The following is a 25,023-nucleotide window of genomic DNA, read 5'->3' as shown; positions in this document are numbered from 1 at the left end:
TCGCGGATCGACTGTTCTCCCCCACAGCCGGCCCCCCGCGTCCCTCAGGGGAAGGATTTCTAACAAGCGGCTGGGAAGAAAGCCAGACTGTGTGTGCTGTGTCATGCCCAGGGCAAAGATTTCCTCCACCGGACTCCCTGATGACTGACAAGGCCAAGGACGTGTGCCAGAGGGCAAGCCCACCTGGGCCCCGGGGAGCAGAGGAGGTCTCAGAGAGGCCGGATGCGCTTTAGGACGGGAGCCTCTTCCTGGGACCACACCTGGGGCCGGCCAGGCCCGGGTCAGGGAGAGGCAGCCAGGGACCGTCCGTGTGTCAGGGTCACACCTGAAGGGGCCTGGTGGAGGTGTCATGGCCCTGCCCTGAACTCCAGACCTCTGGACAGTAGCTTTGGTCCTGTGAGGCCTATGGCACAGGATGGGGAGGCGCTTGGGACAGGCCCTTGGACTCAGCCCCAGAAGTGGAATGGCCATCAGAATCCACGGGGATCGGGGCGCCTGGGTGGCTCAGTGGGTTAAGGCTCTGCCTTAGGCTCAGGTCATGATCCCAGGTCCTGGGATCGAGCCCCGCATCAGGCTCTCTGTTCAGCGGGGAGCCTGCTTCCCCCTTGCCCTCTGGCTGCCTCTCTGCCTACTTGTGATCTCTCTCTGTCCAAAGAAAAAAAAAGAAGCCACGGGGATCAGTGCCACGAAGGAGAAGCCACAGCAAGCCCTTTGGCAACGGGAAGAGTCTGCCAATTTGTGCTGAGATGAAATTCTAAAAGGGGGAGGGAGTGGGACAAAAAGAAGACAGCTGGGGAAGGAGGGGGCGGCCCCCAACTCCCAGAGCCACACCTGAGAGGGAAGAGGGGGCACCTCCGGGAGGCCACACCTGTGGACAGGGCTGAGCACTACTTTGCTCGGAGGCCCGAGGGGCAGGAGTCCTAGGCTGGCCAGGGGTGCGTGAGGGGGACTCTGGAGCTGCGGCGGCCCCCAGACTGGGGCCATCCATGGTGGAGTAGGGTCAGCAGGGCGGGAGACCAGCCCCAAGCCCAGCGTGCCTGTGCTGCCGTGCAGGGATGCTGGGCCCAGGGCTCGCGGGGGTCAGCTCCAGGCCGTCTTCCCCAAGCCGGCCAAGAAGGGCATGCCCCGGGTCCACGTTTTTTTTTTTTAATTTCCTTTTTCAAAACTCAGGGTGGGGCTTTTGGCCAGCACCTTCGGGTTGTGTGTCAGGAGGGCAGCGGATCCCTGTGAACAAGGAAACAGAAGCTGCCGTGACGCCCCCGTGACGCCCCACCCCTGCCCCGTGCCCCCAGCCTCCCTTCCTCAACCCCCTCAGAACAGCCCGCCGTGGGCCTTTAAAACCTCCGTGCACTCCTCTCCCACTGGACGGAGGCTCAGAGTCAGTACCATGCGGCTGAACTTCAGTGGCGGGCGGGCCCTGGTGACCGGGGCAGGGAAAGGTGGGTGTGAGCGGGGTGGGTAAGGGTGCCTGAGGGGCCGAGCCAGAGAGGAAGGTGGGCGGAGCCTCCCAGGTTTGTGCTGGGGTCTGAGTCCCTCCATGCCTGTCACGGACCAACCTGCCAGCAATCATCCCCTCACCGCAGCCCCGACAGCCCCTGGACCTGAGCCCGGCAGGCTGCCCTGGGATAGGAAGGCAAGACCCCTGCCCCAGATGGTGGCCCTCAAGCTCAGAGATCCAGCCGGGGCCTCTTCCCTGGGTCTGGTGGGCAGGAGCTCCTCGGGGGCCTCCCTCAGCCGGAGCCTGGCTGGCCGAGCCTCTGCCTCAGACCTGGTACCACGTCCCCCTGGTGCCCACTCTCTGCCCAGCACCTTCTCACTCCCTTTCCCGAGCAGAGGGGGCTGCAGCTTCGGTCCTCAGGCTTGACCCAGATGTCCTGGGCCATCTCCTCACCAGTGCACCCCCGCAGGGATCGGGAGAGGCACTGTGAAGGCCCTGCACGCGCTGGGCGCCGCAGTAATCGCCGTGAGCCGCACCAACACGGACCTGGTGAGCCTCTCCGAGCAGGTGAGGCACGCACCCCCGCCGTGGCCCGAGCCTGCCCCCCACGCCCTCCAGGTGCCTCAGGAGCCTGCCAACTACCTTCTTGATCGCTGACCAATGCCTCTCCACAGTGCCCTGGGATAGAGACCGTGTGTGTGGACCTGGGTGACTGGGAGGCCACGGAGCGGGCACTGGGCAGCGTGGGCCCCGTGGACCTGCTGGTGAACAACGCTGCCACGCTGCAGACGCAGCCCTTCCTGGAGGTCACCAAAGACGTCTTCGACAGGTGGGGAGTGGGAGGGTAGGTGGACTGGGGAGGGGCTGCTGGGGACGCAGAGCAGGTGTGGCCACGGACCATCTGACAATCCGCCCTCCCCCAGGACCTTCAACGTGAACCTGCGCTCTGTGGTCCAAGTGTCCCAGGTGAGCCAGAGGGAGGACAAGGCCCAGCAATGACAAGGCCCAGGTAGGAGCGTCCTGGGGTCAGGCTGCCTCTTTCCTGGCTTCTAGATCGTGGCCCGGGGCCTGATCCAGCGCGGAGTGCCCGGCTCCATTGTCAACGTGTCCAGCATGGTGGCCCACGTCACCTTCCCCAACCTAGCTGTCTACAGTGAGTCCCTCTGCCCAGCCTGTACCCCCCTTTCCAGGCAGGAGATGCTGGGCTCTGGGGCTGAGCCTCTGTGCGTGGGAGGTGCAGTCCCTAATGGGTGCTCAGGGCTCTCTGTCCTCCACAGGCTCCACCAAGGGCGCGATGACGGTGCTCACCAAAGTCATGGCCGCAGAACTGGGGCCATACAAGGTGGGCATGGGAGGGGGGACCTGGGGAACAGGGGCCGGGGGTCACAGAAGGTCGGGACTTGGTAGGCGCTGGGGAGCAGGACTTCGGGATGGCAATGGGCGGCAGAGGGCACGGAGAGGCCTGAGGCCTACCCAAGGCTCTGGGCAGGGGGTCAGCGACCGACTGAGACTGAGCGCCAGAGCAAGTTCTGCGGGTGTGGGGGGAGGTGCCCAGGGGCTGTGGGGGCGGGGCTCATCTACCTGCTGAGGCCCGCTTGGACCCCCGGGGGCTAGATTCGGGTAAACTCTGTGAACCCCACCGTGGTGCCCACGGCCATGAGCCAGAAAGTCCTGACGGACCCCGACTTTGCCCGGAAGCTGAAGGAGCGGCACCCGCTGGGGAAGTTTGCAGGTCAGCGGGGCTGCGGGGTGCGACCAGCGCGGTGCGGCGCGGCTGGGGCGGCCCCGGGGGGGCCCGGGCGCGCCGCGCTGACCCCGCCTGCCCCCGCCGCTCCCCGCAGAGATGGAGGACGTGGTCAACAGCATCCTCTTCCTGCTCAGCGACCGCAGCGCTTCCACCAGCGGCTCGGGCATCCTCGTGGACGCCGGGTACCTAGCCTCCTAGAGCGCGCGGCGCGGGCGCTCTCCCGCCAGGCCCCGCCCCGCCCCCGCCCGCACGCCCGAGGCCCCGCCCCGCCCCCGCCCGCACGCCCGTGGCCCCCGCACCCCGCCAGCCCCACCAGCCCCTCTCGCGTCCAGACGCCGCACCTGGCCAAGCTCCCCGTCCGCACCCGCGCAGCCTGGAAACCCGCCCCGGCCGCCCCCGCCCACTGTGTCCGCTGTGCTGGTTGGATTTGACCAAATAAACGGAGGCCATTCTCCTGGGTCCAGTGTGCGCTGGGGTTTCGGAGGGGCAGCCGCGAGGCTGGGGAGTGGAGGATCAGGGACGGAGGGCACACATCTCACCTTCCGTGAAGTGAGAGGCCACATCCTAGAGCCGGCCGGACTCCACCACCGGCCCTGGCTTGTGGCTGAAGGGCAGCGACTTGCTCACACACAGGAGATTCTTGCTGTCCAGGCCCGTCCCCCCAAACACCCAATCGGCCCTGGGCGAGGCCAGAGTCTAGAGGGCACCGGGGAGCCTACAGCCCCTTCCCTTCCGGGGAGGCTCTGGCCCGCGCCCTTCAGCCCCGCCCACAGCGGCAACCACGGCGGGTCAGAGGGAGAGGTCAGGTTGGGGATCTGGACCTGACACAGACCCTCCCTCCGGGAGGTGGGACAGAGCGCTCAGGCCGGCTGGGGTGGGGGTGGGGTGCTGGACCAGTCGAGCTTACCCAGCCCAAGGGAGTCCAGCTCCACCTCCAGACCCACCTCCCCTCGCAAGACCCCTCCCTCGAAGGAGGCCTGAGCTGGGCAAGGGTCCGAAGCTGCTGCCCTGCCTTCTGTCTCTGGCCCAGGCAAGGAGCTCTGCAAGCCCTGCCGGGTTCCCCCACGCTCACCAGAGTCAAGTCCCTGTAAGGGCCTATTTAGCCAGAGTGATTCCATCTTGGATTAAACAGTCATTTTGTTGTTTATGCAGTAAAACTTAAACTGACCCTGCCCCCCCCCTCCCCGCAGGGGACCTACTTAAAAGCAAGGTGGGGAAACCAGTCCCAGGTAACAAAGCCCAAATACAAGGGTGGCTCAGGCCAGGTGGAGGTATCCAATCAGTGGGGGTGCATACTGTCTCCCTAGCTACCAAGGAGTGTGGGTCCCGCCTTTTGGGTGCCAATTCTGACCAAGGTGATAGGCTAGTTTAAACATCTACTAGGATAAATTGTAATTCAATTGGTCCCTTATGTGTGACCTAGCATGACTGTGCAGCTTTCTCTGTGTGTTACAATTTCACTGGCCACCTGTGCGTGGCCAGGCCCAACCACATGGCCTTTGCCCTTAAAAGCTAGTCTGTAAGGCAGAGAAGTCGCCTCTTTGACCAGCCCTGACCGGTCAGTTAGATTCTCGATGCTTGGCACAAAATAAAGCTTTGCTTGCTTTGTATTATTCTCGCTCCTTTAATCGCGGACCCATTGGTGGGGGACCTTTCAGTCCCCACCGAACCCCTGGGGGGTGATGAGGCCTGCGGGGGGGGGGGTCACTCAGCTGTCCTGGAAAAGTCTCCAACCCTGAGCAAGGATGCAAGGGAGGAGGGGCTGGGGTGGGGTCCTGCAGGCAATGGTCCTGCGGGGCTGGGAGTGGGGGTAGGGAGTGCTGAGGGCATTTCCGCCCACCTGCAGGGTCTCCCACAGCAAGGTTGGTGCCAGAGTTGGCCCACGGGACATGTTAGAGGATTTAGACAGCATTCTGGGGGCAAAGGAAAGCCACAGAAGGGATCTAATGAGATGTGCCTCTCAGGAAGGACTTTCAGATGGGGGCCACTCTTCCCTTGGCCTCTGGTGGGGAGGTCAGGGTTTTTGGGGCGCCAGGGGTGGGGACCTCAGGGCTTGGCGGGGAGGACTCACTTGGCCATTCTCTGGGGGCTTCTCAGATGTGTGCTGCGGGCTGCCCCACTACCCTCTCCTCCAACCTGTCCACTTAGGCCCACAGCCCCAGTGACGCAGAGGCCCTGCAGCCACCCCACTTTGGGCCATAGAAGGTACTCCTGCAGTTCTAGCTTTTTTGCCATAACCCCCTAAGCGAATCAGCTTTTATGGGGGAGACAGTGCACAGGTATGCATGTGGGCTCACATTTGTGAATGACCCCAAAGCCTCTAGAAACAATGCTTGCCCTTGCTGGCCACCGTGCACCTCGATGACCCCAATCCTAGCTCCTCTTCTTCGGCCCAAGTTTTGGTAAGTGCTGGTGGTGGCAGGTGGGTGGTCCTGGATGACTTTGGGGTCCCTTCAAGGTCAACGCGGATCTTGTTGGCTTCTTCAGGCTCAGTTGTGCAAACGCTCCCTCGGGCACTCCAGGGGAGCCCTCCCGAGCCGCTCCCAGGCCGGCCTGGGGAGGAGGCGTGCAATCCTTCCCACCGAACTTATTTGCAGGAACCAAACGAGAAGCGCCAGCTCCGCGCTCTCGCCTTCGCACGTCGCCGCAGCTCTTCCCGGCATTAAGGACCACGTCTGCGCTCCGGTAACCAGCCGCGCCGGGGAAACGCTCGCGGAAGCCCCGAAGCCGACTTAGGCGGGGTCGACCCGCCGCCGCTGCAGCGCCCCCTCCCTTCCCCGAGTCTCCCTACTGGTGGGAGAGCGGGTTTGTTAATGTCCCCGCCCCCAGCCCGGACGCAGGCCTGTGATTGGCCGCCCCGCGCCCCGCCCCGCGCCCGCCCACCTGAAGAGTCGCGGCCGCCGGGCGCTGGGACCAAACGCTAACCATGGAGCTGGGGCTCGCGGGCCGCCGGGCGCTCGTCACCGGGGCGGGCAAAGGTCGACGCGGGGCGGCCGGGGTTGGGGGCGCGGGCGGCTGGAGTCCGGGGGCGGCGGGAGGCCGGTGGGCTGGGGGCGCGGCGGGGGCGCGGTGCCGGGGATGCGCCACGCTGAGCCGCGCTCCCCGCAGGCATCGGGCGCGCCACTGTCCAGGCGCTGCACGCGGCGGGTGTGCAGGTGGTGGCGGTGAGTCGGACCCGGGCCGACTTGGACAGCCTGGTCCGCGAGGTAGGCGCCGCCCAGTCCCCGCCCAGCGGGCCGCGGGAGGCGGGCGGGGCGGCGGGGAAGTCGGGCCCTGACGCGCAGGCGCCTGGCGCTGGGGCTGACCGGGGACCCTCCGCAAGCCCTCCCGGGGCGCTCGGCCTCCATTGACCACCCGGCGTCCGGAAGAACGGCGACACCGCTGGGTTTGGAAGCAGGCCAAAGTGGCTGCTTTGCCATTTCTCAGGCTTTTTTCTCAGGCTTTGCAGGCCCGGCTCCTGAGCCACCGGGGTGCAGGAAATGGACTGGCCAGAGGCGGGCCAGCCTCCAGGTCCCTAAGACCTGAAATGCCCGGGGGCCCAGGGGCCGTGTTGGCTCCTCTGTCGCCTCCTTCAGCACCCGGGGGTTCTGAACCCCGAGAAGGGAGCTGGACCCTCTGGAACCTCCTCCCTTCCCTGTCTGTCAAAGTTCTCGTGTGGCAGAGGCCCAGCTCTGCCCCTCCTCGGGCATGGAGCCTCGGTAGCTGTGTCCCCCACCCCCATACACACAGTGCCCCGGGGTGGAACCCGTGTGTGTGGACCTGGGTGACTGGGAGGCCACAGAGCGGGCACTGAGCAGCCTGGGGCCGGTGGACCTGCTGGTGAACAACGCTGGCGTGGCGCTGCTGCAGCCCTTCCTGGAGGTCACGAAGGAGGCGTGTGACACGTGAGCCGGCCAGGGTGGAGGAACCCTAGGGCAAGGGCTGCCCCCGGCGGCAGCAGCTCCGGCCCCTGACGAGGGTGTCTCCACCCGCCTCCAGGTCCTTCAACGTGAACCTGCGGGCTGTCATCCAAGTGTCCCAGGTGAGCCGCCTTCAGGGCAGGAGTGGGAATGGCGGGTGACTAGTTCACTCTACCTCACGCTCCCTCTGCAATTCCAGATCGTGGCCAGGGGCTTAATAGCTAGGGGAGCCCCGGGGTCCATCGTGAACATCTCCAGCCAGGCCTCACAGCGTGCAATAACTAACCACAGCGTCTACTGTGAGTGACCCCCGGCTGCACCCCGGCCCCGACCCTGGTGACCCACAAGCCTGCAGCCAGCTCAGGCTCAAGGCACACCTTTCGTCACAGGCTCCACCAAGGGTGCCATGGACATGCTGACCAAGGCGATGGCCCTGGAGCTCGGGCCACACAAGGTGAGCCTTACTGGGATGCCTCCCATCACCCAGCTCCCACGCGCCCCCCCCCCCCCCGCCCCGGCCCGGGGCACCTAGCCTGCCTTGCTGACCTCCTGCCTATCCTGGTGTAGATCCGCGTGAACGCGGTGAACCCCACGGTGGTGATGACCCTCATGGGCCAGGCCAATTGGAGCAACCCCCAGAAGGCCAAGACCATGCTGGATCGAATCCCACTTGGCAAGTTTGCTGGTGAGTCAGGCAGAAGCCCCCGTACCTGCGTCGATGAGGCCTGGGCGGGAAGGATAAAGGGCGTGGGTTATGCCCTGACTTCACTCTGCCCGCAGAGGTGGAGAACGTGGTGGACGCCATCCTTTTCCTGCTGAGTGACCGGAGCGGCATGACCACGGGTTCCGCTGTGCCGGTGGACGGGGGCTTCCTGGCTACCTGAGTCTCTGACATGCCCCGGCCTCATGCTGAGCGCACGGACGTCCCCCCGTCTCTCCAATAAACACGATTCTTCTGTCTAGCCTGCACACTGATTTCTAGGCTGCTGGCAAGCGGCCAGAGATGCAGAGCCCAGTGCCGTGTGTGGGAATGAGCCCCGGGTACGCAGGTGCCATTCAGCTTAGACCCCAGGCCAGGTGACAGGCCGGCTCCCAGGCCCAAGATGTTCAGATCCGGCCGGGTCCCTGGCAGGGCCTGAGAGGTGGGACCTTCCAGGACGGCTCCTAAGCATGGTGAGGACTTTGACCAGGAATGGCCTTCGGCCCTGTCCAGAGGCCGTTGGGGTAGAAGTGGCGGAGTTCTTACCAACCAGCTCTGTGGGCGTAACCCTGACATGAGTGTTGTTAGTACCGTAAGGAGTTAGCGGAGAGGGAGGCGAGAGAGGAGGACATTTGTGTGTTGTTGCTTTAAGTCTACACGACGAATAGCCAATCAAGCTCTGTGGCAGAACTCGCCTGTTCCCACGGCCTAAAGACTCCTACACTTGATACATTGAGGGCAGAGTTGGGGAGAGATGCACGGTCTCCCACCTTTTTTTTTTAAGAGTTATTTATTTTTAGAGAGACAGAACGTGAAAGCAGGGACGGGGAGAGGGAGAGAGAGAACCTCAAGCAGACTTCCTGCCGAGCGTGGAGCTCACGGCACAGGGCTGGACGCAGGGCTCGAGGTCCCCACCTGAGCCAAAACCGAGTCAGAAGTCGAGCTGCCTGAGCTGCCCAGGGGCCCCGAGCTCCCCAACCTTTATGTGGCACCCTCGCCACACAGACACACCGGGTGTAGATGACCCCAAACACAGGTGATAGCCCTGTGTACAAGAACAATTAGGGGTGTTTGGACTATCTGTTTTTTTAATGTATTTATTTGACAGGCAGACATCACAAGCAGGCAGAGAGGCAGGCAGAGAGGAGGAAGCAGGCTCCCCACTGAGCAGAGAGCCCGACATGGGGCTCGATCCCAGGACCCTGAGATCACGACCTGAGCTGAAGGCAGAGGCTTTCACACTGAGCCCCCAGGCGCCCCAAGTTTACATAGTTAATAAAGGCTCTTGAACAACTGGCTAACACATTCCCCAAAATCTCGCAGCTGGCGGGCCAGTCGGCAGGGGCCTGTTGTGCAGTGCACGGGGAGCAGGGATTTCTAATCACAGGTCTGCCTGGAGCGCGCCCTGTGGCCTCAGGGGCGAGGTCGCGCTCCTGGAGCGCGGGGCCCTCCCAGGCTGACGGCAGCCTCAGCTCCCACTGTCTCTGGCTTCAGCAGTGACGGACCGGCCCGGGCTGCTCCCTCCTCTCCTCTCCCTCTCTCTACACCGGCTGCCTTTCCTCCTGACCGCTGCTCTTCCAGCCCTGGTGGGTGGCGGGGAGCCAGGGGGAGGCCACCAGCTGCCTGCACAGTCCCGCCAGGGGCTCCGTAGGGCTCAGTGGGCCCTGACTACAGGCTGCCCCTCACCACACCTGGGAGCCGGCTGACTGGAGCCCACCTCAGCCCCCGCCCCCGGGTGCGCCCCTCTCGGAGGCCTCACGTCAGGACAACGGGGGCTTTCTTCACCCCAAGGGGGCTACATGCCCTTACACCTGCTTTGGTCCAGGTCCCATCGTTTGGGGACTGACACAGCGGAGCAAGGTCTTTTTCTCCTGTTGCCCATGTGTAGGATCAAGTTCACCCCTCCACTCTCTATGGAAGAGGTTAGGGGCAGAACACCCCAAGCCAGACAGAAGGGTACCCAGACAGACGGGAGATGGTGGAGAACGTTTATTGTATAAAAGAAGTAAGGGCCACCCGATCCTGGGGTGCATGAACAGGCCCCACCCCCCCACCTCCCCCCATCAGGAAGCCCATCCTGGGGCTGCCCTGGACCCGCCCCTGCAGCCTGAGGGAGACCCTGCTCCCTTCCAGCCTCCCGTGGGGTCCAGGTACAGCTGGAGCTGTAACCCCAGAGAGAGGAGACCGAGCAGACAGGACCCCACTGCCCCAGCCCTGTCCCCAGGAGCGGTGGCCTCGTCCCCATGCTTCTTCCCCCTCCCCACCCACGCCACTCCCCCCACAGCAGACTCAAGGACACCAGACAGGTCAACACGACAGCAAACCGGGGCCGGGCGGGGCTGCCCCTCCTGAAGCAGCCTCTAGAAGACCCTCTAGAAGACCGTGCACTTCTTCCCCGGCTTTTTCACAGGCGGCGGGCAGAGCACAGCCCGGATGGCCTCGTCAAACACGGTCTTCAGGCCCCGCTGAGTGAGGGCTGAGCACTCCAGGTACTTGACAGAGCCTGGGGGCAGCGGGGGTGGAGGGATGCTGAGGAGCGGAGTCAGTGCGGGGGTGGGGGGGGGTGGGGGGGTGGAGGGGGGAGGGGGGAGGGGGGAGCACAGCAAGGGAGGGGGGCAGCGCGGGTGGGGGGCCCTCCAGAGCCTGCCTCTGCCCCTTCTCTCCTGCCCCCACCCGAGGACCCCACAGTGCCCACTCACCGATCTCGCGGGCCATGGCCAGGCCCTGGGGGTAGGTGATCGGTGCCAGCTTCTTGTCCCGCAGACGCTCGATGGTGTCCTTGTCATCACGGAGGTCCAGCTTGGTGCCCACCAGGAGGATGGGCGTGTGGGGGCAGTGGTGTCGCACTTCTGGGTACCACTGTGGGGATGGAGGCTCTGACCCTGACATCCGAGAGCTTCCCCACAGCCATGCCTACAGGAGGCCATGGCTCCCAGGGGTGCCTTCATCTCAGTCCCTGGACCCACACTGAACCCTTCCTGCTTCAGGAAGCGGCTGTGGGCTTGGTGGGGACATGACCAAGGACAAAAACACTACCTGGAAGTTTGAAGGGCCTATCAGCTCCCCTACCCCACCTCTGCCCCTCTGTCACGCCCCCTGGTCACCTTCAGACCCAAGCAAAACAGGGATCTCCTCTGCCTCCAAACGACAAGTGACTTGAGGTCTTCAGGCAAGAGCCCCCACCCCGCCAGGGAAAGCCCTTGGGACCAGCCCCTCTCCCACAGACATGCCCTCCGACTCAATGCCCTACCTTAGCTCGGACATTCTCAAAGGACGCGGGGCTCACCAGAGAGAAACAGATCAGAAAGACATCCTTGGGAGAAGGGGAGAGGGGGGCGCGGGTGGGAGCGGTCAAGGACCTCCAAATGGCCCCTGCCCCCTGCACACTCACACAGGAGGACCTCCAGGGCCCCACCCAAGCCACCCAGCTCCTGCGGCTGGCCCTGTTGTCACCTACAGTTTGGGGATAGGACAGTGGCCTCAGCCGGTCGTAGTCCTCCTGCCCGGCAGTGTCCCATAGCCCCAGGTTGACCGGCTTCCCGTCCACCATCACATTGGCGGAGTAGTTGTCGAAACTGCTGGGCAGAGCACGACGGTCAGCCCAGGTCCAGGGCTCGCAGGCTGCCCGACCCCGAGCTTTGGCCGCACCCTGGCCCCAGCCCACAAGCCGAGACACCCGCCCCCCCCAGCCTCCGCCCCACCAGGGGAGCCCGGCGCCGGCCGGCCGCAGACCCGCCCCCCGGAGCGCTCACACGGTGGGGATGTACTCTCCCGGGAAGGCGTTGGTCGTGTAGCTGATGAGCAGGCAGGTCTTCCCCACGGCGCTGCGGACACAGGGCGAGCCCACGTTGCTCCGGCCGAGCCTCCAGCCCTCTGCCCAGCAGCGGCCGCCCCCTCCCCCGAACCGCAGGCGGAGACCTCCAGCGGGTAGGGCGGGGCGAGCCGGCCCGGAGGCGCCCCCGGCACCCCGGGAGGGTGGGACCCGAGCGGGGCTCAGTCCAGGTGAGAGGCCCGGCCCCACCCACCCGGAGGCCGGGCGGCGGCCCCGCGGCAGCATCAGGTGGGCCGGGGGGTGCAGGCCCGCGCCCGGCGGCCAGCCGGGACCCCGCCCCGGCGCGCCCTCCCGCTCCGGCCCGGCCCCGGGGCGCGCGCGGTAAGGGCGTCGGCGGGAGTGGGTTGGTGAGGGCCGCCCCGCCCGGGCCCGAGCCGGTACCCGCCCCGGAGCCGTGCGCTGAGCCCGGGCCGGGTCCCCGGGGCCGCCCCCGTCCGGCCCGCGGCCTCCGCGCCGCGCACTCACCCGTCGCCGACCACCACGCACTTGATGGCCTGCATGGGCGCGGGCCGGGCGGGCGCGGCCGCGAGCCGAGCTGCGGAGAAATGCCCCGCGCCGCAGCGGCCGCGGACCCGAGCCGAGCGCCGAGCCGAGCGGCCGGAGACAGCCGAGCGCCGCCGAGCGCCGGGCGCGGAGACAGCCGAGCGCGGCCGGCGGGGGGCGCGGGGGGCGCGCGCCCGCCCCGAACCCGGCCCTCGCGGTTCCCGGAGAACTCCGCCGAGGGGTGGGGGCGCGGCGACCCCCGGCCAGTCCCCCAAGCCCAGACGGGCTCCCCAGCGTCCCGGGATCCCTGCCGCGCGCCGAGGGGGGAGGGGGCAGCGCGGGCAGGGCCCTCCCGCCTCCACCAGGCTGAGCTGGGGCGGTCCGTGTGCTGTGGCTCCTGCCGGGGAGGGCATGCCCAGGGCCGGCTCTGCCGGAGGGGCTGAGACCCACCCGCGCTCTGGCCAGGAGACTGCAGGTGCCAGCGCTGCCCTGTCCTTCCACCGCCCCCCGCCTCCGTGGGCAGGAGGGAAAGGCCACCCAGATGCACCCCGAGGGTCTGCTTTCCAGGGCTGGAGCAGAGGGTGCCTGGGGCATCGCTGCACAAACGTGGGAAAAAGTACCAACCCAGAACGTATCACAAGTTGCAAAAGTTCTGTATTTCAAGAGACCCAGCAGACGGGGCAGCCGCTGCCCACGGTCAGTTGTAAAAGGGGCCTGTGCGGGCACGTTTCACAGGCGGCCCCGCCAGCGAGAAGGGGCTGCCCCGGAGCAGGGACGACTCTTCCTTGTTTTCTTCCCCCTGCGTGCTTCATGTTCCCGGGACCGGAGGAAGGAAGGACCCTGGGAGGGCCCGGAGGGGTGCCCACTCTAGACGTCCAGGCCAGTGGCCCTGGGCTCGCTGAGCCGGGCTCCCCGGTGGTGAGCAGCAGCGGTCCCCACTCACTGATCCCACGAGCCCCGGATCCCAGCGGCAGACTCCCTGTCAGGCTGTTTTAAGAAAATGACGGCAGGGATGGGACCCACAGACGTCTGGGAGGTGCTGCCCTCCTGCCTCCCCCCAGGCTCCTGCCTCCCTTCACTTCGGGGGGCTCAGAGCCCTCAGAGGAGACCCCTGCACGTAAGCCAGGACAGCATTTTGCAGGAAGCTGGCCCTCTGGACCTCCTCCTCCCGGATCCGAGCGATCTCTGCCTCCTTGAGCCGAAGTTTCTCCCGGAGAGAGGCGTTCTCGCTCTCCCTGTCCAGAAGCGCCTCCCGGTGGTCGCTTGCGGTCACTGCGGGACAGGAAACCGGTGGGGGCGGTGCCGGCTCAGGGCCCACCCTGGACCCCAGGCCATCCGGAGGTGGGCAGAGCCGCCTTGGGGGTGGGGGGCGCTGGATGATGCGGACACTGCCCAGTGACATGGGCACTGCCCAGCGCTGCAGCCTGGCCGCCCGTCGGGTCACCCAGGGAGAACAGGTCCCACCAAGCTCAGCTCACCTTTCAGCCGGCGCTCCAGGGCCGCCACCTTCTCTCTCAGCGCCTCCTGGGCTGCCAGCTCGGCCTGCAGGCGGCCGTTCTGCTCCTGCAGCTCCACCCGGACCCTGCTCACCTCCGCCACCTTCTCTTGGTCCTTGTTGCTCAGTTCCTGCCAGACACGGGGGTGAGAGGGGGCTAGAGGCCAGGGGGTGCGTCCCTCCAGGGCCGGAGTACCTGCTGCAGCTCCTCCAGGCGCCGCCTCAGGCCTTCCACCTGCAGGCCCAGCTGGCTGGCCCGGGCCTGGGCATCGGCCACTGTCTGCCTCTGCTGCAGGCAGGCGCTCTGAGCCTCGTCCCGAGCCTGCGCCAGCAGCCGCAGCTTCTCCTCCAGTTGAGCCAGGCGCTGCTGCTGTTGGCGGGGAGGGGGGCTGGTGAGCAACATGGGGCGGGCCCAAGGCCTGCCTGCTGCTTCCCTGCGTGTGGCCCTGGGCTCACAGGGGTGGGAGGGATCCCCCTGCTCAGCCAGAGGGAGCTTTCACGTGCGACACGGAATGCGTACTCTGAACAGGCTCCACTTGAACGAGGCTCCAGGAGTCCCCCTCTCCTAGGCTGACCATTCTGCCCTCTGGGTCCTGGCTTTGGCCATGCAAACCCCTTCCCCCATCCCAGGGCGGTCGTCAGTGGCTCTTTGTAGGGGGCTTGGATGTGATCCTAGACCCGACCTGCTCAGACTCCTGTCTGCCCCTGTACCCTTGGGGCTCCTGTCCCTCACCTCCCACTACTGAGCCACAAATCTGGGTCTGGCCTGTGCACTTCAGCCCCTCAGGCCTCGCTCCCAGGCAGGCACCGCAAGCAGCAGGCTCCCGGCTTGCCCGGCCGCGGGCTCACCTCCTCCAGACGGACTTGGTTCTTGGCCTTGATGAGCTCCTCCTCAGCCTGGCCGCGCTCGCTGAGAGCCGCCGCCTTCACCCGGCTCAGCTCCTGCACCACGCACAGTGACCCACTGGGCCTGTCCTGCCCTGGCCAGGGACTCGTCTGGGAGTACCGGGGGTACCCCTGAGAGAGCCTCCCGAGAGCCTCGCTCACTAGGCAGGGTTGCTATGGCTGAGGGATCCCACACCCCACTGCACTAAGTCCCTCTGGCCTCAGGGCTCTTGGTGGGTGGTCCTGATGGGGTTCTGAGACCACAGAAGGGGTGCCCCAGGGAAGGGCCGGGCCTGGCACCCAGCCAGCACATGCTCACCTCCTCCAGGGATAGGCGCGAGGCCTCCAGCCGCTGTACCCTTTCCTGCATGGTCCTCTCAGTCTCTTCCAGGTGACGAGTCATGTGTTCCACCTGCCCAGGCGAGGGGGCAGAGCAGGGCTGAAAGACTAGCTCCCCGGCCTACGTCCCCTCATGGAACCCCCACCCCGTGGCAGGTGGGTCCTGGGGACACTTTCTTCCCGGAGGGGCTGCTCCTTATCGCTTTGTAAGAAACAAGGACGGAGGACACATCCCAGTGCCACACCAGGTGGCAGCCGGCGTTAGCGTGCTTTCTAGAAGCTGGTCGGGAGTTTCTGGGTCTGTCATCTGCTGGGGCTGGCAAAGAACTACCAGCCAGCATCCCAAGGCTGTCAGGGGAGCACAGCCAGGGGTGTGCACAGGGGACAAGGGGACACCATGCCACCCTGGACGGACAGCAGGGACCGGTGGTGTCATTAACAAGCACCTCCTTGGCCCGCAGCTGCTCCAAGTCTTCCAAGCTCTGTCGGGACCGTTTCTTCTCCAGTTCCAGACGCTCTGAAAGCCCAGGGGGGAGAGCATGGGTGGGACTCCCCAGGGGCCCTCGCGCTGTCCTCCCCTCTCTGGGCCCTCAGCTGTGGGCGGGTGCCCACCCTCGGCCTGGCTGGCCCGCATCTTCAGCTCCGCCGTCTTGCTGCTCAGCTCCTGCCGGGCCAGGAACAGCTGCTCCTGCCGAGACCTCACCTTCCGCTCCAGCTCGTCCACCTGGGGAGCCGGCACCATGGACGGGCAGCAGCGGCCCCAGCCCCTGCCCCCGCCTCCCAGGAGGCCTGGCCCCACCCCCCATACCTGGTTTCGCAGAAGCAGGTTCTTCTCGTTGGCAGCGGATAAGTCTCTGAGGAGCTTAGACTCCCGCTCTGCCGCCTCCTGCGGGTGACAGGGCACCGGTCACCACTGGTCACCCCGGCCGGCACCGCCTGCCCAGTCGCCCACCCTGTGCCGGCCCACCCCTCCCTGCTCACCTGCTGCTCTAGCCTGTGCTCCTTCGCCTGCTTCTGCGCCAGGCTCTGCTGCTCCTGCTCTGCGGCGGCCAAGAGCTCCCCCAGGCTCTGGGCCTTCTGCTCGGACAGAGCCCGGGCGGCCTCCGCCATCTGCAGCCTGCAGGGAGGGAAAAACCAGCCCCCGCCCAGCTGCACCTGGAGCCTTGCAAAGGCGCCACTGTTCTCATTCTTGCCAACCACTAGTCAACTCAGCTAGAGCGCACCTCCTTCAAGAAGCCTTCCGGATTACTAGCCAAGTGGTCTCCCACCTCAACTTTGTACACTGGTGTCTAGGGCTCCTGTGTGTATCACTCTTCTGCCCACCGACAGGTCTCTAAAATGTTCCAGAGCCACCCCTCCCCCACTCCTCTGCCCTCGGCCCCACTTACTTGGCCTTGAGGGCATTGATGACAGAATGTCTCTCATTCAGGGCTTCCTGAAGCTGCTCCACACATGCGGCGGACGCCCTGTAAGCAGAAAGGAAGGCCCGAGAACCCCCACCTCAGAGTGCTGCCAGCACCCCGCCCCGGGCTCAGGTACCGGCCGCTGCTTCTCCTGCTTCCACAGCGCTCCAGGTGCAGCCAGGGAGGTTCTCAGTGCCGGCTTGCTGGGCAAGCACATGCTACTCTCTCGTCGCTCGGCAGGTGACGAAGCTCGGGGTCGGTCACCCCACAAGGCCAGAGTCAGGGCTGAAACCTCAGGCACCCTGCCCCCCTGAGCTGGAGCTCTGTGACCCTGGGGCTGCACCCACCTGCTGCTCCTGGCCATCTCTTTTCTCTGCTTATCGACCGTCTCCATCAAGTCCAGAAACTGGGGACAGAGCCAGCCAGAGCCCTGTCAGGGCCTGGAACCTGCTTATCACCCCGGTCAAGCAGAACGGAGAGCAGACACCCGCAAAAAGCAGCAGAACAGAAAAGCATTCGCTTTGTCTGGGGGGGGATAGGGCTCCCACACAGGGAGGCCCACCTGCCCACCCACGCGGCCGGAAGTCAGACCTAAAGACTGCCTCTCTCGGGCCAGAGTGCCGGCCGCTCAGAGAAGCCCTCGGGCGCAGAGGAAGATGGCCACGGCCGGGAACCAAGGCGGGCCCTGCATCCACGCAGCTGGAGAGGCTCTGCGGTCAGGAGCAGTGCTGTCCTCACCTGCCTGGACTTCTCTTCCTGGAGGTGCTGTACCTCCTTGCTGAGCACATGGGCGCGGGCCTGGTTCTCTCGGGAAGTGATCTGCCGCTCCCGGTTGCGGTCCATGGCTTGCTCTATGGGAAAGAGCCCAGGGATCCACCGAGGGGGCTGCTTAGGCCTCGGGGTGGCCAACAGTTAGCCCAGCCCTGGGCCTGGAAGCCAGTCGTCGGAGAACCCCGTCTGTGGTCTCACCCCGCGAGTCAGACTGCGCTAGGAGGGGAGGGCTTCGGTAGGGGTAGGGACAGGGCTAACGGTGGGCCCGGGAGCCGCGGAGGCACCTGTGCAGGGGGGCATGCACATGGGGAGAGGCGGGGAGACTGCTCAGCTGCCAGACACGGGGATTTTCCTGGGGCATTTGGGCTCCAGCCCGAAGGTCAGAGTCCACTGTTCGACCTCTAAGAAGTGCATGTCGTGCCCAACTCCCGTGTTCTGGAGAGGTTCAGGCAGCATTTGGAGAGGAGCCCGTCAAAAGCTAGGGCACTAGCAGGAGCTAGGGATGACGACACAGGCAGGCCAGTCCAGCAGGGTTAGGGTTAGGGTTAGGATTCCAGTCCGAGCTCAGGCCCCGGGGTGGCTGGCACTACCAGCAGGACAGTAACCACGCAGAGCGACACAGTGTTCTATTGGGCTTGGGGCTGAGTTGTCAGGGTCACTGAGGGGAAGGGACCATGGAGCCAGGGCGGCCCCACACCCACACAGCTCCCACGCACAGCCATGAACTCTGGGGCGTGGGGGCAGATGCCAAGAAGCCCCCTTCCAGCTGTGGCTGGCCACCAAGGCATGGGCATGGCCCTCGGGGCAAGGCCATAAGCCAAGGTGCCTCTGCTTCTTCGTCTGTGCCAGGGGCCCCTGGCGGGGCTGAGGAGGGGTGCACACACTGAGGAGAGCTCAGAGCAGGGCAGGGCAGCTCCGCCGGCTCGCCACGCCACACACCCCTGGCCCCCTCCTCCCTCTTCTTCCCGTGTCTGACTGAGGCTGCCTCACGATGCCTGCACACATCCCTGTCCTGAGCCCCGAGCCGCCCCTCCCGCGGTGGCTGGTGGCCCTGCGCGTACCCACGGCTCTGAGGACGTCGCCTGGGATGTTGTTCCCAGCCAGCTCCAGTCTCCACAGGGCTCTGTTGCGGGGCAGAGAGTTCACCAGGGCCCGGCCCCCCAGGAGGCCGATGTTATTCCAGCGCAGGTCTGGAAGGAAACCTGCTGTCACCAGACGGAGCGCCCCTGGACAGAGCCGGGCCCAGCCCGGGATGCTTTCTTTGGGGGAGGGTCCTCCCTGCAGGAGCCCTGCTCACCAGGAACCTCCCCACGACACCTTCCTGCCCCTTTGCTCCCGGAGGACAAAAGCAGCAGCAAGGGAAAGCGGCAGCAGGAAAGCTGAGGGAGCAGAGGCTTGGGCCCCAGACCGCAGGCCTGGCAGAAAAGGCCAGTGCAGGGTGGCCTCACCCAGCTGCTGGAGGCTGGCGTTACAGGTCAGGGCCAAGGCCAGCTCCTCCGCGCCCTTGTGGCTGATCTGGTTGTTACGGAGGTCGAGCTGCCTGAGAGTGCCATTGCCTGCCAGGGCCCTGGAGAAGGCGGCAAAGGCGTCTTCCCACGTGCCCAGGTTGTTCCACTCGAGGGTGAGGCTGCAGGAAAGGTGGCCATGAGTTGTGTGGCCCCAAGGAGCACCCTGTGGTCACAGGGACCAGAGGGGAGGTGCAGGCTTCGGGGTCTCGGGGAGAAAGGCTGAAGCCATGTGAGTAACTGATACTTGCCAACTCCCTACTGCTGTACGGGAGACACAGACGACCAGCCTGGAGATGACGCTCTCAGGCTGTAGAATGTGCCCTGAGCTGACCCCGAACCACTCATGGGGGTGGGTGGTGCTGGGGGCGGGCGGAGCGGGCAGGGCCGGGACCACACTTTACCTCTGAATGGACTTGTTCTGTCGGAGAAGTAGTCCCAGAGCCTCAGTGCCCGCAGCTTGGAGGTTATTGCCCTGGGGCAGGAAGAGGCAGGATGGTTAGTTCCGTGTCTTCACAGGCTGGGCTCTAAATGCCATGTCCACCCCCCACAGGGCCCTGGTCAGGCAGCGGATGAGGCCAGGGGGACCGCCCCCGGCACCAGGTGCAACTCCTTTCAGGCCGCAGGGGGCCTCCTGGTGCAGGTTCATTGTCTGTTCACATGAACAGTCTGGAACTCACACTCCTGACCCAATCACCACCCACCCCATCAAGACCATCAGAAATCCGTGTGGAGCCCTGCGTGCCAAGAGTACTTAGAGACACTGTCTCTGGCCACCATCCAGATTTTCAGGCTGCCAGGACACCCAAATCTACCCCCACCCACTGCACCCCCACCCCCGGTCTCAAGCAGTGCGCCCCCGAGCGCAGACCTGCTCACCTTTAGATCTAGAAACCGCACAATGGTGTTGGCACACAGCCCCTGGAGCAGCAGTGTGGCCCCTGTAAGGGGGTAGGGCTGTCATTCTGTGTCCCTGAGCTCCTCCCTGTGGGCTCCAGCTTGGAGCAGCAACCCAGACATAGGAGAGAGAGGACTGTCCCAGTGGCCCCCAGTGGTCAGGACTCATGCCAGGAATGGGTTGCCCTGCTCACTGCCAGCTTTGAAACGCCTGCAGTCTGTGCTAGGCTCAGAGCCGGGTCACCGGTCGCACGCTCCCCAGCACACGGGGCCTCGGCTAAGTCAGGGGTAGGTAAGGTTTCTCTGTTACAAAGAGAAACTGTCCCCTGCGGCCAGGGGCGCCGCTGCTGGCTTTAAGTACATACAGTGCAGAAGAACAGAAACCTCACAAAGGCAAGATCTGCGGCGAAGGAAGAGCTCTCTGCCAGAGGCTGCCGAGGAGCGAGGGCCACGCGCACACCAGGGCAAGGCCAGGTGCCAGGCTGCCACCGGCCAGCCGCGGCTCTCGGTCCCCAGGGCCGCCTGCCCCCGCCTGGGCTCGGCTGCCCACCTTCCTCGCTCAGCATGCAGTCGCTCAGGATGAGCTCGGTCAGCAGAGCCTCCTTCTGCAGCAGCTTGCCCAAGGCCCGGCAGGTGTCCACCGTCAGGCTCTGGGTGGCCAGGTCCAGCCGGCCCCGCGGCAGCTCCTGCAGTTTCTGCAGGACAGTCTCCTGGGGCTCGGCCCCGCTCTCCCGGCACAGCCGGCTGTAGCAGTGCCGGAACTCCTCCATGGCACGCTCGCAGGGACGCCCCTCGCCGCGGGCCCGCGGGCGCGGCCAGGCCCCCTCCCTCAGGGCCCCTCCCGTGGGGGCCTACGGCGCCAGGCAGCTCAGGGTGGCGCACGAGGGCCCCGAGGTCCTCAGCAGCCGCGCATCGAGGGACAAACCGAACTGGCTCTCCGGGAGGGAGACCCCATGACGGCGGGGGGCGGTGGTGGGCAGCCGGCCGCTCCCGCAGGGAACCGGGGAGCGGGCATCCGCCAGGGGCGGGGATGAGGGCCCCTCGCAGACTGGCTCTCCCGCGGCGGGGCGGGACCCAGGAACCCAGCCCACGCGCCTCGGACCCTGCGCTCCCGCCGCGGGTCCGCGCGGCCGCCGCGAAGCCTCAGTATCCAGGAAGAGCGAGGCGCGCCGGGAAGGGCGGGCGCAAACTGCAACTCCCAGGAGGCTTTGCGTGGGGCGGCGGATGGGAGGGGGAAGGCGCGCGTTTCTCGCTGCGGACCAATAGGGGCGAGGGGGCGGGCTCGCGCTGCGGGGCCCCGCGGGGGCGGGGCCGGGGGCGGGGCCGCGGAAGGCGCGCTCCGGGCAGATTGGCTGGAGGAACGGGGGCGGGGCTGCGGAGGGCGCGCTCCGGGCAGATTGGCTGGAGGAACGGGGGCGGGGCTGCGGAGGGCGCGGGGAGGGCGGACTGGCTGGGGGGCTCCCGGGTTTCTGGAGGGCGCGCCGGGGCGACTGTCATGGAAGGAGCTGGCGGCGGCTTCCGGAAGGTGAGAGGGCGGCGGGGCGCGGCGGGGCGGGCGGCGGCGGGGCGGGGGGCGCCGCGACCCGGCCCCACGCAGGACTCCCGTTCCCGGAGTCGCGCCCTCGGCCCTCCGCAGGCGGGGTCCTGCGCCCGAGTCCCCCGAGGCCGAGCCGGCGGCCGGGCTTGCGGCGGGGGGCGGCCCCCGGGACTGGCCGTTGGCGCGGCGCGAGTGGCTGCAGGCGGCTGGCTGGTGGCCGCGCTGCCCGCACGTTCTCCGGCTTCCCTTTGGCCTGCGGCCTCCCGCGGGGCCCTGGGCTCCGCGTCCCGCCCGGGCGGGGCGGAAACTGGCCGCTCTGTGGCCCTTCCTGGGGGGCCGGGGGATCCGCACGGGCCCTCCCGGACACGGCGTGCTGCGGGCCCCGGACACACGGTCACCCGGTTCGGACGTGGATGCAAGTACGCTGCTCCTAGTGGGGAAACTGAGGCAGGGCTGGGTCAGACTCAAGCCGTTCCGCTCCGGAGCCTCACCGTTCGCTCTGCCCGGGAGCCCCTGCCTTAGGGAGAGGCAGGGGCTCTGCGTCTCGCCTTGTGCTTCAGGCCTCTCTGCTTTGGCCCCTGGGAGGGCGACTTGGCCGCCACCGGTCAGTGACTGAAAAGGCAAAGGCACTGAGGCCAGGGTGGCCTGGCAGGAAGGTGGTCGCACGAACCCCCCTCCCCCCGTTGTAACTGCTGGAGAGGGGAGCACAGGCAGACCTGGAGAGCCCTGAGTCCCCACCCCAAGGGCTCTGGCCAGAACTGGGGTGATGATTGTTACCCTTGAGCAGAGCTGTCCCAGGTGAGGGCGGGGGGTCAGAGAGGAGCCCAAGGGCCTGCAGACAGCGGGGAGAGGCTGACTGCGTCCCAGGGCCTGTCCTGCCCTCCTCAGCCTGGACTCACTGGCCTGTTTCAGGAACCACCACACACAGCGGGTGCTGGGCTGCCACGGCCCTGAGGGATATCCTCCCCGGGGTGCAGAGGCAGGGGGGTGCAGAGCCTCAGGGGCCTTCCCCAGCACCTCCTTGGTGGGCAGCGGCAGGACCAGCAGGTGGCACCAGGCTCTCACCGTCTCTGCTGGGAGAGCGAGGCTGCCTCCGCCTGACCCTGTGGCAAGTTCTTACCCTCCTGAGCCTGGGCCCCGTGGCCTCCTCTCCCTGCCCTGCCCCTCTGCTCCGCTCTGGGAGCTGCACTGGGTGAGGCAGCCAAGCCTCCCATGGCTACAGCCGGAGCGTGGCCAGTCCCCAGCTCACCTTCCCCACACGTCACTTCTGGGCTCCTCCTGCCTCCCCCCTGGGGTTGCTGGCTCCTCATTCAGGGCCTCTTTTGGCTGGACCCTGCTCTCTGTAATGTCCCTTGGTCCACCCCCAAGTCCTCACCATCCTTCGATCTCCTGGAAGGTTCTCCTCTGCTCCAGCCACCTGCGCAGCCGCTCTGCTTGGGGGTGTCATGCGTGTCCTTCACGCTGCATGTTCCAAGCGGAGCTCCTGGCCCCCGAGTCTCTTCCGGCCACACCCCCCAGCTCTAGAGTGGTGCTGTCCTCTAGAGGCTCCGGCCCCCCACCTTGAGGAGTCGCTCCGGCTCTGCCCTCCGCCTTCCCACATTCACCCTGAGCGTGATAGGTCTGTCACCGGAGCAGCCCAGCCTCTGCTCAGCTCTGAGCTCCCCACAGTGGCCATCCCAGGCACGCTTGGGGGAGACTCCAGGGAGGGACCTCAAAGGTAGCTGACCTGTGCCTAGAGCAGGGTCTGGCACCAGCCTGGTTGTGCTGGCGGTGTGGACACACCTGCCAAAGGGCCCACTCGGGGAGAGCACCTCAGCCCCAGGGGCGGGAGAGCAAGACCACCTGGGATCCTACGAGGACTGGACCCAGAGAGCAGTGGGTGGGCACCCGGGCCGCCCCCGCTTGTTCCCCACCTGTGTCTGACTTGTGATGCTCCTGGAGGCATCGGGGGATCCTCACTGCCCAGTCCCCTGCCCCAGGAGACGGCCTCTCCAGGATCCAGAACTCAGTGCCCATGGGGGTCTGTGGCAGGTTGGGGAGGTGATGGGCCGCTGACCCCACTGCCCCCCCTCGTCCCCACCCCCCAGGACCTGGTGAGCGAGCTGCTGCGCGCGCACTTCACGGACGGCAAGACCAAAGGTTCGTGACACCAACTGGTGGGCGGGGCCACACCAGGGAGCTGCCAGGCACCCGTGACCCTGCACTGCAGCTCTGGGGCGTACCGAGGCCTCTGGGACGGCAGAGGGCCACCTGCGTGAGGCGGGGACAAGTCAGGAGTGAGGAAAGCAGGGGAGGGCAGGCCGCTGGTCCGACAACTCACTCCCTCCTCCTCGCAGTGGGCGGGGACGCGCTGTGGCTCATGGCAGAGCTGCTGAAGATCTTCGTCGTGGGTAAGCTGGGGCCCCCAGAAGACAGGCCCCGACACTGCCCCCTTGTGTTTTCTTGGGGGGGGCCCCACTCCCCTCTGACCCATCCTCCCAGCCGGGCGAAGGCTCTGTGTCGGCTAGCTAGCTCGGCTGGCTCGGCTTAGCTCGGGTTCCGGCCCCGCCCACCTGCCCCCCTCACCACCCTCCCATGTGGTGGCAGAAGCGGCCGTCCGCAGCGCCCGGCAGGCCCAGGCAGAAGACCTCACTCTCGTGGACGTGGACCAGCTGGAGAAGGTGCTGCCTCAGCTGGTAGGTGCCCCCGTGTCCCTTCCTGTGTCCCGCCCTCCTGGGAGCAGGGCTGGAGGCTCATGGGTTCTGCTCTCCCCACAGCTCCTGGACTTCTAGGGGCCGCCACCCTCACTGCAGCCTGCTGAGCTGAGGCGAGACCCCACGCCCCACTTCTGCGGCCTCCGGCTTCAGACAGGGAAGGAGATGCTGATGCTGGCGAAGCCCCTCTCCCGCCCCCAAGACTGAATCCGGTCCTGGCAAATGCCCGCTCCTCCTGGGGACCTCCTACTGCTGATCGCCTGGACACAGGAGATGGGGGGGTCGCCGAGGGGACCCAGGGGCGCAGGTGGCTTCCCCCTACACCCACAGGTGTGAGACAAGGCAGGGGCCACGAAGCAGCAGGGGCCCGAGGCCCCGCTCTCAGAGCTCCCGTGTGTCCGTGTAGCCGTCCGACGCCCTCAGAAGCCGCCTCCCTGAGCTATGGATAAACCATCGATGCATACCCTTGGGCACGCCTCTCTGTGGCTGTCACCCAGTCAAGTTGCTTCAAAGCCTCCTGGGCTGCCTCTGTCCACGTGGCTGGAAGGGAAGACTGCCTAAGAGGCAGGCCAGCCCGACCGCGCATGTGCGTGGCCTGCCGAGGGCCACAGCAGGGCCCATGAGATGAGCCCGCACGCACAGTATGACATTTCTGCCACGGGATACAAGGCCATGTGGCCGCCACTGGGCCAGGAATGTCGCTGTGGGCAGGGCCTGCAGGTGGAGACCAGTCAGGAGCTCGGTCTGCGTGATACGGCGGCCCCTAAAGTGCGGGGGCCTCTCCGCCCCACAGCACCCGCCTCACTTTAGCTCGGACACCCACCCGGTGTCTGCAGCCAGGACACACAGAGGGGCAGAAGTCCCCTGGGGAGGACAACAGCCACCCCGCCCACCACGGGGATCAGAGGGCCCCTGCAGCACCCCCAGGGGCAGCCTGACCCACACCTGAGCAGGGCATGGGCTGGAGGACAAGCCTACCCTCCCGGGCTTAGCATACTGGCTCCTTCCTGCGCCCCTTCTCATGCTGTGTCCGTGTCTCCCCCCCCTGCTCAGGGAGTCTCAGGGCTTCAAAGTGCTGGGAGCGTGTGGAGGAGATCAGACCTGAAGGGAAAGCTGGCAGGAACACACACCCCACAGCCACTGAGAAGTGCCTCGGCTCGGGGGCGCAGGGGTCACCAGCCTGCCCTCCCCAAGTGCCCCCAGTCCCTCTGGTCCCAGTGCCCTGAGCTAGGGCGGCCCTGCCTGCATGCAGCCCGGCCTGGGCCTTTCTGGCACTTGGTAACTCCCGGTGTCAATTAGGTAAAGTTAGTGGCTCAGTGGGGACGCCGGTGCCTCTGTTCCCAAGCACGAGAACTCCGCACACAGCACCACCCAGACCAGAGGCAGGACCAGTGGGCCC

At 66.3% G+C, this 25,023-nt stretch overlaps 5 protein-coding genes and 1 long non-coding RNA gene across 10 annotated transcripts; 3 read left to right on the top strand and 3 right to left on the bottom strand.

The window, feature by feature from the left end:
- Nucleotides 1-1,130: 1,130 nt before the first annotated feature.
- LOC309850976 lies at nucleotides 1,131-5,895 on the bottom strand. 2 transcript variants are annotated; one of them, XR_014304552.1, is made up of 4 exons: nucleotides 3,725-5,895; nucleotides 2,747-2,800; nucleotides 1,342-1,417; nucleotides 1,131-1,224 (listed from the first exon to the last, which is right to left on the bottom strand). It is a non-coding gene; the product is annotated as an uncharacterized lncRNA (long non-coding RNA). The 2 variants fall into 2 exon arrangements; XR_014304553.1 differs by lacking the exon at nucleotides 1,342-1,417.
- Nucleotides 1,357-3,435, top strand: LOC309850968 (carbonyl reductase [NADPH] 2-like). Its single transcript, XM_082705621.1, has 8 exons — nucleotides 1,357-1,439; nucleotides 1,908-2,005; nucleotides 2,113-2,267; nucleotides 2,362-2,404; nucleotides 2,492-2,591; nucleotides 2,716-2,780; nucleotides 3,053-3,170; nucleotides 3,280-3,435. The coding sequence occupies exons 1-8, from the start codon at nucleotides 1,388-1,390 to the stop codon at nucleotides 3,381-3,383; spliced, it is 735 nt and encodes a 244-aa protein (XP_082561747.1). The 5' UTR covers nucleotides 1,357-1,387; the 3' UTR covers nucleotides 3,384-3,435.
- A 142-nt stretch (nucleotides 5,896-6,037) lies between the features above and the next one.
- On the top strand, nucleotides 6,038-8,046 carry DCXR (dicarbonyl and L-xylulose reductase). The gene is made up of 8 exons (XM_082705620.1): nucleotides 6,038-6,163; nucleotides 6,294-6,391; nucleotides 6,915-7,069; nucleotides 7,164-7,206; nucleotides 7,284-7,383; nucleotides 7,474-7,538; nucleotides 7,652-7,769; nucleotides 7,865-8,046. The coding sequence occupies exons 1-8, from the start codon at nucleotides 6,112-6,114 to the stop codon at nucleotides 7,966-7,968; spliced, it is 735 nt and encodes a 244-aa protein (XP_082561746.1). The 5' UTR covers nucleotides 6,038-6,111; the 3' UTR covers nucleotides 7,969-8,046.
- Nucleotides 8,047-9,758: 1,712 nt separating this feature from the next.
- RAC3 (Rac family small GTPase 3) lies at nucleotides 9,759-12,222 on the bottom strand. Of its 4 annotated transcripts, none has more exons than XM_082705609.1 (6): nucleotides 12,082-12,222; nucleotides 11,537-11,608; nucleotides 11,242-11,359; nucleotides 11,035-11,097; nucleotides 10,480-10,643; nucleotides 9,759-10,287 (listed from the first exon to the last, which is right to left on the bottom strand). In XM_082705609.1, the coding sequence occupies exons 1-6, from the start codon at nucleotides 12,114-12,116 to the stop codon at nucleotides 10,227-10,229; spliced, it is 513 nt and encodes a 170-aa protein (XP_082561735.1). In that variant the 5' UTR covers nucleotides 12,117-12,222; the 3' UTR covers nucleotides 9,759-10,226. The 4 variants fall into 4 exon arrangements, with proteins under 4 accessions (XP_082561735.1, XP_082561733.1, XP_082561732.1 ...); XM_082705607.1 differs by having other exon boundaries at nucleotides 10,484-10,643; XM_082705606.1 differs by having other exon boundaries at nucleotides 10,484-10,643; nucleotides 11,035-11,359.
- Nucleotides 12,223-12,733: 511 nt separating this feature from the next.
- LRRC45 (leucine rich repeat containing 45) lies at nucleotides 12,734-20,164 on the bottom strand (the record flags this gene model as incomplete). Its single annotated transcript, XM_082705575.1, has 17 exons — nucleotides 12,734-13,371; nucleotides 13,578-13,725; nucleotides 13,791-13,964; nucleotides 14,444-14,536; nucleotides 14,799-14,891; nucleotides 15,265-15,335; nucleotides 15,431-15,542; nucleotides 15,627-15,704; nucleotides 15,800-15,935; nucleotides 16,207-16,284; nucleotides 16,569-16,627; nucleotides 16,960-17,072; nucleotides 18,054-18,182; nucleotides 18,441-18,619; nucleotides 18,902-18,972; nucleotides 19,377-19,438; nucleotides 19,945-20,164. 17 exons carry the CDS (start codon nucleotides 20,162-20,164, stop codon nucleotides 13,175-13,177), a joined length of 2,013 nt encoding a protein of 670 aa, XP_082561701.1. The 3' UTR covers nucleotides 12,734-13,174.
- Nucleotides 20,165-20,424: 260 nt separating this feature from the next.
- CENPX (centromere protein X) lies at nucleotides 20,425-24,087 on the top strand (the record flags this gene model as incomplete). The annotated part of the gene is made up of 5 exons (XM_082705626.1): nucleotides 20,425-20,919; nucleotides 23,019-23,070; nucleotides 23,268-23,321; nucleotides 23,518-23,606; nucleotides 23,688-24,087. 5 exons carry the CDS (start codon nucleotides 20,425-20,427, stop codon nucleotides 23,700-23,702), a joined length of 705 nt encoding a protein of 234 aa, XP_082561752.1. The 3' UTR covers nucleotides 23,703-24,087.
- Nucleotides 24,088-25,023: the final 936 nt, after the last annotated feature.

Source organism: Mustela nivalis (genome assembly GCF_964662115.1).
Source record: "Mustela nivalis genome assembly, chromosome: 17".
In the NCBI taxonomy this organism is placed as follows: Eukaryota; Metazoa; Chordata; class Mammalia; order Carnivora; family Mustelidae; genus Mustela; species Mustela nivalis.
Note: the sequence above shows the minus strand (reverse complement) of the source record. Positions and strands in the feature narration are given on the sequence as shown.